Source organism: Buceros rhinoceros, unplaced genomic scaffold, assembly GCF_000710305.1.
Source record: "Buceros rhinoceros silvestris isolate BGI_N320 unplaced genomic scaffold, ASM71030v1 scaffold10652, whole genome shotgun sequence".
Taxonomy (NCBI): domain Eukaryota; kingdom Metazoa; phylum Chordata; class Aves; order Bucerotiformes; family Bucerotidae; genus Buceros; species Buceros rhinoceros.
Window position 1 is genome coordinate 20370 of NW_010400716.1, and position 14479 is coordinate 34848.

Sequence of the window (14479 nt, forward strand, 5' to 3'; positions counted from 1 at the left end):
GCTGCTGCTGAAGTAAGAAAAAGATGAAGACAGTTCCTCTTCAAGCCCAGGATTGCTCTGTTACATAGAGGCAGCTCAGAAGGTTCATGAGAGACCAAACTCATCCATTGCCTAACTTAAAGATGACAAAGCAGACCATGAGAGGTGTCTGTTCTCCATTTTGCAGAGCAGGACACAACCAGCCAGCTTGCCAAAGACCACCAACACAGAATCGGAGAGCCACAGACTGGTTTGGGTGGGAAGGGACCCCCAAAGCTCACCCAGCCCCACCCCCTGCAGGGAGCAGGGACATCTGCACCCAGAGCAGGGGGCGCAGAGCCCCAAGGGCCAACCTGACCTGCCATGGGGCCAGCCATGGGGCTGCTCCCACCTCTGGGGGCAGCCTGCGCCAGGCTCTGCCCACCCTCAGCAGCAACAATCTCTCCCTTCTCTCTGCTCTGACTCTCCCTCTGGCAGTGGAACCATCAGCCCTTGTCCTGTCCCCACAGCCCCTGCTGAAGTCTGTCCTCATTTTTCTTAGAGGTCCCTTGAAGCACTGAAAAGTCACAGAAAGGTCTTCCTGGAGCCTTCTCATCGCAGCACTCCAGATGGAAGTCAGTCGCACAGAGAAAAACAGATGCAAATCCATTCACCTAAGAACTCTGCGGCTGAACTGGTGAAGAGAGCATCTTAGGGATACACTATTACTGGGACAGCAAAGTCCCACATGGTTCCCACTGCTGGTATTTCTATGGAGTTAGACCCACTGACTGCAACTTTAAAATTAGGTTTTGCACTTGTATGAATCAAATATCTGATCACATATTTTGGTCTCATTTAACTAGTGTTCAGACCAGGTTTCGCAGGTGTAACCACGCACCTCTACACATCTGTGCAGAGGTCTCGGGGTCCTCCCTGACCTCATTCCAGTAAACACACTGCGGCGTGTAAAATAAAGTGTCACAAGAGACTGCTCAAATGTAGCGTTACAGAAACTGTCGCGGTTCCAAAGTGAACCATCCTGGTTAATGGGTGGGAGACACTAAGTCAATCGCATCCCCTCCATTCTGGCACGGTTGAGTTGGGCTGAGGCAGAGCAGGGTGAGGAGAGTCTTCTCCAGCACTTGGTAGAGTTCCAACTCCTGCTGCTGAATGTGTGATTTGTTGAGGTAAAGAGATTCATCAGCATTTGGCAGCTCTGGGAGAGCGCCAGAGGCAAAGGGGCTGGGAAGCGGGAGGGTGGGGCAAGAGGTAAACAACATGGGCAGGGAGAAGGAGAAGTGGAGCAGGGAAGGAGGACAGCAGGGACTGGGCGCAGAACTGGCAGAAAGGCAGCGGGGATCGCTCTGCTGCAGCTGGAGGCAGGACGCATCACCACAGCCACGAAATCAGCTCGCTGTGCTCCTCTGGGAAGGCGATGCTCCAGCTGCAAGCTGTGACATCCACTAGCTCAGAAATATCAGGCTCGGAGCTGAGCTTTTTTGGGCTGGTTTGGGTTTTTAACACGAAGCTAGTATCGTCCTTGAGCTGTACGGGACTGCCCGAAAGGCTGGGAACAGCCTTAAGGCTGAGCGTAAGGGCAAAATCCCACCGCTGGTTACGGTGCTGGCAAAGGGACAACCACGCCAGCACACTGGACAGGTACTGGTCTGGAGTGGAAACAAGGGGTCAGCCCAAGCTGGCACACCCCGATGCTGAAGTCCAAGTCCAAAAGAAGCCCAGTCCTACTACCGAACCCAGCTACAAGAGTTCTGCCAAGGGGAAGAGGCAAGACGTGATGGTGCCGCACGGTGCCTTCCTGCGCGCTTCTCCCGTCTGTTCTCTTCCTGAGAACCACGTACGACTTGATTGTTTTAGGGGGCTGGCGGGAGGGGAGATTTACATTAGCGCAGGATGCGAAATCCATTTCACTCCACCCCAGAGCAGCAGCCTGTCAGCTGGCACAGTTCAGGTGAGCTCTCCTCAAGGGCGCCTGGGGCTGGCGGGAGGGGAGATTTACATTAGCGCAGGATGCGAAATCCATTTCACTCCACCCCAGAGCAGCAGCCTGTCAGCTGCCACACTTCAGGTGAGCTTTCCTCACGGCTCACTGAGGAAATCATAGAATCACAGACTGGTTTGGGTGGGAAGGGACCTTCCGAGCTCACCCAGCCCAACCCCCTGCAGGGAGCAGGGACATCTGCACCCAGAGCAGGGGGCTCAGAGCCCCTTCCAGTGTGGCCTTGAACACTGCCAGGGATGGGGCATCCACATCTTCTCGGGGCAACCTGGGCCAGTGTCTCACCACCTTCACAGTGAAGAGTTTCTTCCTTACACCTCATCTAAACCTCCCCTCTTTCAGTTTACAACTGCTACCTCTTGTCCTGCCACCTCACAAAGGACGATCCTTTCATCCTGTGAAACCAGTGTCACTGGTATCTCAGAAGTTCCCATGTCTCTCACAGGGTACAAAGCTCAGCCCACCAGTCGGTCCCTCGTTCTTTTTCTGCCCCGCACTGGCAGTGAAGCAGCGTTTCCCTGCTGTTTACTCCCTGTTGTAGGTGTTCAATCGAGATAACCCATGTTTACAATGCAGGATATTGCATAACTAAGCAGAGTTAAGTTGCAATTATTTTAATGCTCTGAATAACACACCTAACAGCATCTCCACGTAAGCAAATAAAGCCTCGGGGGGGTTTTAAGCAAAACCATGGGTTGCTGACACCAAAGTTCTTGCTAATTCTAGCAATACACCTACATTCTAGTCATTTAATTACAAACTCCAGAGGAAAAAAAAAGGATTTAAATCTTACATGTATCAGTTCTTACATGAACTCCTGCTTGAATCACTCAGAGATCCAACCTTGACTTGGGGTCCTGCTGTGGTTCACTTTGGGCTGGTTGGGGTTAGTTATGTTGAAGAGCTCTGCTTTGGCTGGAGAGAAATCCAGGACCTCCCAAGTTCAACTTCAGGCGAAGTCAAAATTTGAAAGCAAGAGGAGAACCAATTGTAGAATACAGGGAACATAAACTGTAAGGAATATAATCTCAGACCTGAGTTAGGGCGATGGTTTTCCATCCTTTCATAGGGTGAACAGCCCCCGCAAAAATTCAGCTAGGAGCTTTGGAGGATGCGAATCGCTCTGTAACATAACTGCACTTGCTTTTCTGGGCATGTCCTTCACAGACCTCTTCGAAGTAGTTCACCGATACCCACAAAACAGCAGACAACGGCCTGGAAACCACCACACTCCTCACTCACAAAGCCGGAGATCTTGCAAATCCATCTGAGTCAGTGCAACCATCCAGAGTCTGCCGGAAAGGGCCCCTGCCCAGGCCACAGACAGATTTCACACATTCTAGTTTGTCCAGTATACAACTAGTTAAACTATGAACTCTAGAGATTGGGTTCGGGTTGTTTGGTTTGGGTTTTTTTTTAGTCTCCTAGTGTTTCTAGGAAAGAAGTATTTGGGTTACATTAAATATTCAATATATGAGCTGCTGGCAAGGCACCAGAAAATCAATAGCTTCACACAATTATAACCCAGCATTCACCACATGAAAGGTTCTATCTCGAGACAGAAACTCGCTGCTCTCATTAGGAAGCCTCATCTAGGAAGAACATAATCATCTGGATTTTTAAACATCAGCCGCGTAGTACCAGTATCAGCAAGAACGCGCGTGCCAACAACTCTGAACACTTCCCACAGAGGGATTCTGATGATGTTGCTCCTCACTTCCCTCTCACCCTCCACAGAAAATGCTGAAACGCCTCAATCTTTCGTAGCACACTGACCTCCAACATTGCACAGAATCACAGAATCGTTCAGGTTGGAAGAGACCTTTAAGCTCCTCAAGTCCCCCCGTTCCCCCAGCACTGCCAGGTCCCCACTGCCCCCTGTCCCTCAGCACCACCTCGACACAAGGGCTGGGAAACCCCTCCAGGGATGGGGACTCCACCACTGCCCTGGGCAGCCTGGGACAGGCCTGCACAACCCCAACGGGGAAGAAATTGTTCCTCAGGGACAACCTCAACCTCCCCTGGTGCAACTTGAGGCCGTGTCCTCTTGTCCTTTCCTCTCGTCCTGGGAGGGACAGTCCCGGCTCTATTTTACGGAGGGTGGTTTCTGTGCCATCTTCTCTCGTGTATCTGGGGCACCTTCACGCTAAGGCAACACTCGGAGGCTGAAGAGGAAGAGCTGGGCGGGGACCAGGTTCGAGTAAGGTAACTAAGGTTTATCTGAGCTGTCAAGTGAACGGGTGTCTGAAAATCACGAGGTGTGATTGCCACTAAATGACAGCACACCGAGGGCAGCGTGTTCAGCCACTGAAAACCGGTTCTAATGAGTAAGCTCCCGTCCCAGGCACAAGCAGCGGTCAGCGGACTAAATCCCCACAACCAGTATGGGGTGATACGGAACTGGTGTGACCCCCACACAGGCACAACGTCCCACTCTGTTTTACCGCTGTCGTGTAACTGCACATGCCTGGCATTTTTCTACTGCTGAAGTCTACACCAGTGGTGTAGCCGTGGTGTCTACAGTTCTTCTAAGGCTGGGAATAAAAAGTTAATAACAGTTGATCCTACAGACACGCAGCTATTAAAAGAAAACTACTGGAACACACGAATAATCTTAAACCCTTTTTATCAGCAAAACCTTTCAAGAAACACAATGAGGAAAATTTAGCCCAAGTGGGGCGGACAGAACTGCACTACCCCGTTCCACGGCTCAGCGAAACCTCCCCAGCACGGAGAACACCGTCTCCGCTGACTCTTCTCCTCAGTCTGCCTCCTCCAGCTTATTCGCCTGACTACACCACCTGCAGAGTCCCTCTCCTGCCCCATCTTCAAAAAATCAGGAACTTTTATCAGGTCTGGTCCTTCGCATCTCATATTTTCCCGAGGAGAATTAAGGGCGGTGGGTTTGTGTGGAGATTGTGGTATTAAGACATCCCTCAAAGCAGCTGAATACTCAAATCCTGAGAGAAACTTATTTAAAAAACTCGTTTTGAATTAGTGTAATATAAGAACGTGAGAGATGAAGTGATCTGTCCATAATCTCTATCATTTCTCCAGGACTTATCCGGTTGTCAGGAAAACACCCCAGTTCCTCTTTTAATTTCCGCCTTCTTTGTATCATTAAGTCGAGTAATTTTTTCCCATTACACTATTTCGCTCCGTTCACAACTTTTTCCCTGGAAAAGAGACAGTTGTTAGACACCTCAGGGAGGAAAAATGATTATGTTCAAACACCCCTGGGAAATGAAAAGCATGAGCAAGCAGGAGGTGAATTCTTTTGTCTCAATTAAAATGTAGTCTACCCGTTCTGTTTGGGTATCGATTTCAGGAAGGTTTTTCATGGAGAAATTCTCCACGCATGTTGGAATGTCCTTCCAAATCCAGGCTGTGAAACAGGCAACACACACAGTCTACCTCCAAGATCCAAAGGAAACAGAAGTTGCTGCCCTTCCACAGCAGCACGAGGAGAAGGACACGAATGCTCCAGCAGCACGAAAGTCAAACTGAAGGTGCGGCGTGACTTCTGAAACACCACGCGATTGAAATCAGCCCACACAGGAGCAGGGCAGGGATCACCCCCCGCAACGGGCACTGGGGAGGCCACACCTCCAATCTTGGGGTCAGTTTTGTCCCCTCACTCCCAGAAGGACATTGAGGGGCTGGAGGTGTCCAGAGAAGGGCAACGGAGCTGGTGCAGGGTCTGGAGCACAAGTGCCCTGAGGAGCAGCTGAGGGACCTGGGGGGGTTGAGCCTGGAGCAAAGGAGGCTCCGGGGAGACCTTCTGGCTCTGACAACTCCCTGACAGGAGGGTGGAGCAAGGTGGGGGTTGGTGTGTTCTCCCCAGAAACGAGCAACAGGACAAGAGAAATCAGCCTCAAGTTGCTCCAGGGGAGGTTGAGGTTGTCCCTGAGGAACAATTTCTTCCCCGCTGGGGTTGTCCAGGTGTGTCCCAGGCTGCCCAGGGCAGTGGTGGAGTCCCCATCCCTGGAGGGGTTTCCCAGCCCTTGTGTCGAGGTGGTGCTGAGGGACAGGGGGCAGTGGCGCCCTGGCAGTGCTGGGGGAACGGGGGGACTTGGTGACCTCAAAGGTCTCTTCCAACCTAAATGATTCTGTGATTCCGTGTGACACTGAGACACGGCCCCAGAGGGCCGAGACTTGGGCGTGCACGGACTCTTTTGGTAATCGTACATCAGAAAGTTGTCCACACCCTCTGCCCAGTCACAACCACGCTAATTAATTCTCCTGCTAATTAAGCATTTTTCACTTGGTTTCCACTCTGTTTCTATAAACACACACCACACCTCTCTCCTCTCTCTCCACTGAGGACTCGCTGAGGTCAGAGCACATCCACCGAGACCACATACTTCTATATATAGAAATAATTGCCCGTGGAATTAAGTGCACTTGCCTGAGTATCTAGTTCATACTAAACTTAATTTAGCTGATTTTCCTCGTCTGTTATATCCATTATTAGGGACAGTGCACGCTGGCAGCTGCAGCACTGCCTGTCAACGACAGAAATAATTATCAAATTACGTGGCAAGGATGAGCTCTTCCACGAGAACGTCAGGCGCAGACCACGAAGTAAAGTATCACGAGGGAGAACTGGTTCCTCTAGCCAGCCGTGTTCCACGCTCCTCCTCTTCTACAGGAGGTAAAACACCAGGCAGCGTATTCTAGGAATGTCGGTTCTTATCAACCATCTCAAACACATCCCACGCACGGGAGGCAAACACTCGGCCAGGCACAGCGTGGTAGGTCATATGAGCTGATTATGAATATGTGAAACAATAAAATAAAGACTTGAGGGGAAAAAAGTTGTGTTTCTGGACGTGCTGTCTCCGAGGTCTCTGAATCCCAAAAGAGGATTCAGGGAGAGGAGGAACCACCAGCAATGGAAGAGGATCGAGAACGGAGCTTGATCCATGAACGGCTGAGAAGGCAGAGGGAGCAAGCCAGCGTCTCTGCAAGGCTGTTGTTTTGGAAAGGCTGTGGAGGGTGAGGGAGGTCCCCTATGACTGAAGAAAGGTGAATCTTAGATCTGTCTTCAGAAAGGGCAATAACAAGCCACGGATCTACAGGCTGGATGGCCTCACTGTGGAAAAACCACGGAGCAAATCCTCTCAGAAGCTGCTTCGGAGCACATGAAGGTGAAGAAGGTGATCGGGATCACTCGGCATCGACTTACCAAGGGTAACCATGTCCAACCAACCTGGTTGCTCAACATGATAGCACAATGGTGGTCACCCCCTTCTAGATACGGCCTAACACAGGCTGGGTAATGCATCCGCTTTGGAGCCCCCCGATATGAGAAAAATGTTGACGAGCTGGCGCAAGTCCAGGACAGGGCCACCTCGACAGTCAGGGGGCTGGAGCACTTGCCCTGTGAGGAGAGACTGAGGAAATGGGGCCTGTTCAGCCTGGAGATGAGATGGTTTTGGGGGACCCCAAAGTCAGTACCTATGGGGAAGGTGGCCAAGAAGACAGAGCCAGGCTCTTCACTGAGGTGCACCCAGGACAACGGGTGATGCTGGCCATGAACTGAATCAGGAGAGGTTCTGGCTCGATACACCAAGGATGATGCCACTGTGAGGACTGTTTGAACACTGGACTTGGCTACCCAGAGAGGTTGTGGAACCTCTGCTCTTGGGCCCAGCCAGAAAACGGCCCGAGCAATGTGGTCTGAATTTGCTATCAAGTCCCCTTGAGCGGGAAGTTGGTCTCCTGAGGACCCTTCCAGCCCACAAGGTCCTTCCCACTTGCAGCCAGAGACCAGAGACCAAAACTGGAACCACCAGAAGGCAAACTGCACAAACTGTTCTTCTTCTCCTCATGAGGAACATCAGCCTCATCGTGTTTAAAAGACTTGGAGAGAAAACATTTTTTTTTAACAGGTTCCACTGCAATGACTGTTTTCTACTTATCGGAGCCCTCCAGGTGCGTTTCTCAACATCTACTTTTTTATCAATACGATGATAAGATCAACAGTATCGCCTCTAAGACAGGCTGGGTCTGAAACAGAAGATGTGGCCCAGGTCAGGATTTATCTACAAATTTAGACAGAATAGGTCCGTATCTACTCAGCCCACATCTACTGCTCCGGTGTGTTCAAAGTTTACAAAGTTTTTAGACCAAACCCAAGAGCTCTTCTCAGAAGACCTCCAAACAATCGGGAATAAATAAATAAAGGGAGCGTTTACTTACTTATTCCTTGAAAAAGTTCTTCAATGTTAACAGCATTCTTTGCACTGGTTTCCACAACAATTGCACCTATAGATTCTGCATATTCTTTGGCATCCTTCATAGGAACCTCCCTGCAGAAAGAAAAATAATAAAAATTTACAAATAAAACCCCCCAGGTTTTCAAAAAATAATTTAATTCTGAAAAAATGAAAATCTCAAACATGGCCTAATAATCAGAAAAGCATTAGTCTGCTCTTCTTCCCTGCAAAAGTAAACACTGTCGTTCTTCTTCTTATGGCATCTAGATCGTCATATTCAAAATAGCAAAATTTGACCAATGATGGATCTGCACATTTCTTGGGCTTGCTCTGAATCCGTGCCTTGAGAACGGAAAGATAACTGGAATGATAACCCCATTTGTTTGGTTTTTAAACTTGACCCCGATAAGGAAAGCACGAAAACACTAGAGGAACGAGACACAATTCTGTGGATCCAAAGTGTTCAAACACAACAGGGTTCTGAACGATTCTGAAAGAAATACGGAAGCCGTTGACTCCGAGCACGTTGGTAGGAGCGATGTGCAGTAAAGATGCACTGGGGGAAGACTTCCATTCCGTGCCACGTCACCAACGTGACACCATCTTAAAATCACTGGTAGAACACCCTGATTTTGTATCCACTGCTGCCTGTAATCCCCTGATTTGTGAGAAGAGGCTCAGAATCAGACTGAACACACTAACAGCACCCAAGGCACCCCCGACCAGGAGAACACCAGGCCACCAGCACTACTATTTGTCCAGTTGTTCAGAGCTCAGAGGGTTGTGATCAGCAGTGCTGAGTCTAGTTGGAGGCCTGTAGCTAGTGGTGTCCCCCAGGGGCCAGGGCTGGGTCCAGTCTTGTTCATCAATGACCTGGATGAAGGGACAGTGTCCCCTCAGCCAGTTTGCTGATGGTACAAAACCGGAGCAGTGGCCGACACGCCATCAGGCTGTGCTGCCATCCAGTGAGACCCACACAGGCTGGAGAGTGGGGCGGAGAGGAACCAAGTGAGGTTCAACAGGGGCAAGTGCAGGGTCCTGCCCTGGGGGGAATATTCAACCCCCTGCAGCAGTGCAGGGCAGGGGTGACCCGCTGGAGAGCAGCTCTGCCGAGCAGGACCTGGCAGCGCTGGGAGACAAGAAGTGACCCAAGAGCCAGCACTGTGTCCTTGTGGCCAAGAAGGGCCATGGTCTCCTGGGGTGCTTTAAGAACTGTGTCCAGCAGGTCGAGGGAGGTTCTCCTCCCCCTCTACCCTGCCCTGGTGAGACCACATCTGGAGTTCTGGGTCCAGTTCTGGGCTCCCCAGTTCAGGAGAGACAAGGAGCTACTGGAGGGAGCCCAGGGAAGGCTGTGAGGATGAGGAGGGGACTGGAGCATCTCTGTGCTGGGAAAGGCTGAGAGCCCTGGGGCTTTTGGGAAACATGCAGAGAGGCGGGATAATTGCCTGATTTATTAGACTTAGCTTTCAAAAACTCAGCTGGCAATTCCAGCACCTGGATTCAGCGCTTGCTCCCATTACCTGCTGCTTTGTTTTACATGTCTTTTCACTGCGGAAGCCGCAGGGAAGGCAGCGGTCACCTGTCTACCTCGGAAATGGCACCTTGGCCTTTGTCATGAAAGGTACCACCCTCTGCGGGTGGCCCTGGAGATAAGGAAAATGAACCTTAACCTAACAGTCAAACCACAGCAAAGGAAGAAATTCTATAATGTTCAAAAAGTATTTTGGACACTTACAACGTTCTGACACTAAAGTCTCAGCTGCTGCTTCTGAAACTCCTTTTTAATGACCTGTCAGAAGGGCCGGACACGTATCGGAAGGAAACGTCTTTTACTATGACTTAAAAATACGCCAAGCACTCAACAGTACTAGAGCTGATGAGGATTTACTCTAGATAAAATTGCCTGTCTCTGTGCAAACCCCTTCAAAACGGAGAAGACACTGACTGCCACAGAGTGCCCCGAAGCCCATTCGACCCTCCCCACATTATCTCCTACAGTCACAGAGATGGCAGAATCAAACCAGCTCGGGCAGCTCAGCCTCCTTTGCGTCTATTCGCGCTGGTCTGAGCAGCAGCTGTCTCAGATATCCAGCCAAACATCTGCCGAAAGTTCTAACGGGCCAAAAAAGAGATGCCAAAAACGCTCACAACCAGCAGCTCGCCCCGTGCGCTCACACCGTCACGTGTTTTTAAATTCCCCGTGCCCAAAGGCACGCGGGTTTTCTGCTCGCTGGAAACAACCTGATAAATTGGGGACACATTTCACCTAAAATCATTTTTACTGAAGGAAATTGGAAGGCATAAAGCTGCCAGAGAATGCAGATAGCTGCGTGTACTGCATAAACAATGAGATTTCTGGAAGGACTGTGAAAACATGTCACGTACGAGATAGGCTGCTCTCTATTTTTCCACCAAAATCTCTTTAGCTGGACGTGGCCGGATGGCTTTAGAAGGAAAAAAAAGGCTGGGGGAGGCAGAAAGAATAGCTGCAGGAAAAAAATATTCTCAAAATTATTCATAATTACGGGGAGAAAAAAGCCTCGCTGAAAAACAAAGAATAAGAGGCATTAGAATGCTCACGGAGGACAACGAGCACCACGGAAACAGCAGCACATTCTGAGCTGCGCTGGCGGAGCCGGAGCAAGAAGAAGATGATCAGCAAGCAGCCAACAGCGGGCGGTGTTTGGGCACGGCCTGGAGGGAAGATCACAGGCACTCGGGGAGGGGCCCCAGCATCCTCACGGCGTTTCTGGGGTGCGGGTTCTCCCTCGTGTCCCCCGGTTAACCGGCCTCTGGTGGAACGGCGGTGAGAAGCTCGCTGCCACGGCAAGCGCTCCCCAAGGCGGGGGCAGGGCTGGTTACGGATTCATTTGCAATCGGTGCCATTTGTCACAACCTCCAAACTTATTACCCTTGATTTAATCAGGCTGGGAACACTTCAGCAATAAATTTGAAGTGACTCTCAGGCAACTGAAAACTGATTTGTGGTAAGTGGTTTTGGGGGTTTAATTTTATAACCGTCCTTTCCTCTTTTTTTCCACTTTGTATTGGGAAACTTTTACTTTTGCCTTATAGTTTCACCATGTTGACAAGAGTATTACAACATGATGTAGGAGATGCCAACACACTATTTGGTGGCCCTGGACCCAAGTAATGATTGTAAAAGAACAGGGGATATCTTTGAATAACCTTGAGAGTCTACGAGGACCTAAGAGGAAAGAACAACCACAGCCACTGAGTCCGTACCCACGGCTGAAGTAACAGAGTCGTGGACTGACACGAAGGGTCACCACTGAACAACAGGACATGCTTTAATTTCCAGACAGGATAAATACAAATCCCAAATGGACCTAACAAGGAGGGGAGTGACTCTGGTTTCACTGTCATCTCAAATCGCATCATCTCGGCTCTTCCGCAGGAGCGTGGATACAACCCTCCCCTCTTTTACCCAGGAGGTTCACAGAATCGCGGAATCTGGTGGGAAGAGGCTTTAAGCTCATCGAGTCCCCCCGTTCCCCAGCACTGCCAGGTCCCCACTGACCCCTGTCCCTCAGCACCACCTCGACACAAGGGCTGGGAAACCCCCCCAGGGATGGGGACTCCACCACTGCCCTGGGCAGCCAGTTCCAAAGCTTCACAACCCTCCCCGTAAAGAATTTTTTCTTTGCCTCATGCAGGTGACACAAGTTTTACTCCTAAAAACCCCCAAAATACACTTTCTACATCCACTATTATGGGATGTTCTCAGTTGTTGCAAACCCAAGTTCTCTGAATAACACTATTCTACCTCCGGCCCATCCCATCCTTCAAGCTTTACGTTGCTGGCTTTGCTCATCATTTAACACATTCTGCACCTTTTAACATGAACGGGAAGAAAAAGAGGAGAATGTTCTTCCATTCCCAAGGATTCAGGGTGTAGATTGTGCCAATATGCAGGAAGGGCAGTTAAAGAGAGGTTAAAGAACCAAAGTACACAATTCCAGCTGGGCTGCTGCAGCCGAGGTTGTACCTGGGTAGAATCACTAGTGATAGGAAAAACTCGATAGAGCTGACCAAAATTATATATTATAACAGCATATAGCAATAGTAATCGTATATGGTAACAGTAAATAATAGTATATTTTTATTATTACACAGCAGTGAAACAACTGGGCAGGTAACCAAGGAAGGAAACGACACAGCTACCGCAATCAAAGCCACACCAAAAATGGATGTACTACCTGATATCAGAAAGATCACACTTGTTTCCAGCGATGGCCATTACAATGTTTTCAGGACCGTGTTCTTTAAGCTCTTTCACCCATTTCTTCAAAGTATGAAACGAATCCTAAGAGAAATAACAAAGCAGCTTCAGCCTACTGTCCGCCGATGTATTTGCTTATTAAGTTAAAGGAACTTCTCCCTTTGCTCCGCCCCCACAGCAGCACTGAATATTTTTCTTAAATTTTCAGTGATGAAGAAGCTACCACAGTTTTTTTAAGTGTGGCTAGTAGCTCATTTCGTTCACTTCCAGTGTGAGCTTCGTTTGCCTCATTTCAACTTCTGCCCAGTGGCACCTCAACCTCTGTCGCATCTTCGGTAACATCCAGGAGAGATTTCACAGTGACCTTCTGCAACCACATCTCCAAATCCGTGTCCTAGTAAACCTCAACTTACTCATGAAACCAGACAACTCACTCGGCTTCTTCCCTCCCAGGACAGAATTCAGACACTTTTTGTTGCTACCTACCTTGTTATAGCAAATTTTCTATTTCTTTATGCTAATGAACCAAGAGCATTAAAATCACTTTTGCTCCTGGAGATTCTAATTATAACGCATGGTTGAAATTATTACTGCAGCTCAGAGTGAGCTCCCAAACATATCCTAAATCATTTTTTCCCCTTCAGAAATGCCTGCGAGAGTTCTGTCGAAATCAGTATCACTGAAGGGAGAGGAACCATCAGTCATCTGGGAAAAGACCATCCCTTCTGCTTTAACGATCCACACTGAATACTAAACATCAGAAAGTGAAATGCACATTGACCTTCCTCTCGTGTTTCCCCCTCTTTATTCTGCGAGCAGCTCCACGAAGCTCGGAGAAAGGCTGGCAAAACAACCTTCTATCCTTACGATGCGTTACAAGACCAACTCTAGGATACCTACATTAAACATGAGCGTCAATCCAGCGCGATTCGCTCTTCCTCATCTTTTCTAGGCAAATTAGCAAGGCAGAGCAGTACCGCTGTGCGACAGTGGCCACCACCATCAGCCACAGATCATTACACTAACGCACTGGAGAACCAGCCCAGCCCTCTCAGCCTAGTGGTAAATAATTCAGTTGGCAGGAAGGGATGAAACCGCTGGTGAACTGTCCTGGCCACCCACCCATTACCGCCTCCTCTACCTCAGCTTTATCAGCAGGGGTTTCTTTCAGAAGCAGCTAGAACCTCTAAGCCTCCTCTGCCTGAGAAATGAGCCAGAGCAGCTCAGGATCTGAAAATTCAACGTCATTCCAAATAAATAATGGTGAGACAAAGGTCAGGAACTTGTTATTTCATTACTGGTTTCAAAGTCAAGATGTGAGTCCTGCAATGCACACGTGAGGTGTCAAAAGAATTCATCTTAAAATCAGTAATATGCCAACAACTGGATTTCTGACCAGCTGATAAAGCAGCCAGCTGCTTTTTGTGGTAAGAATTCACAGCATCTTTTTGGCTGGAAAAGACCTTTAAGCTCATCGAGTCCCCCCGTTCCCCCAGCACTGCCAGGTCCCCACTGCCCCCTGTCCCTCAGCACCACCTCGACACAAGGGCTGGGAAACCCCTCCAGGGATGGGGACTCCACCACTGCCCTGGGCAGCCTGGGACAGCCCTGGACAACCCCAGCGGGGAAGAAACTGTTCCTCAGGGACAATCTAAATTCAATTCCACACAGAGAACAGAGGAGGTGGAGGTGGGAGGGATATTGCAGGATATCATCCTGTCTGCTCAGCCAGAGGAAATCCAAAGAAACTTTGACAAAATGCAGGCTCCAACCTTTTGTCTAGATGGAATTTAAACCACAGAGAAGCCGGACTTTATTATTTCATTTTTTGAGGCAGTTGGACTCCTCCATCCAAATCCACACAAAATACCGAAGCATTTACACGCCGCTGACATGAACAGGCATTAACAGGCAAATACTTCTGCAGTCACGGGTTTTAACTCCAGCTCTGGCCCAAGCAGAGCAGTTAACAGGGCGAAAAGCGTACGGACGGTCTTACCTGTTTGGTGATGTCATAAACTATCACGGCTGCTGCTG

The 14479-nt window shown here is 49.4% G+C and overlaps 1 protein-coding gene across 1 annotated transcript in view; it reads right to left on the reverse strand.

The window, feature by feature from the left end:
* Positions 1–14479, reverse strand: part of RAB31 (RAB31, member RAS oncogene family) — a gene marked incomplete at its 5' end in the record, with an annotated part of 32825 nt that overhangs the window by 3311 nt on the left and 15035 nt on the right. The window contains 3 exons of the mRNA XM_010131998.1: positions 8183–8292; positions 12420–12526; positions 14442–14479. The exon at positions 14442–14479 is cut by the window's right edge and continues 10 nt beyond it. Of these exons, the coding sequence (XP_010130300.1) occupies positions 8183–8292; positions 12420–12526; positions 14442–14479 (255 nt within the window). The remainder of the gene's footprint in view (positions 1–8182; positions 8293–12419; positions 12527–14441) is intronic.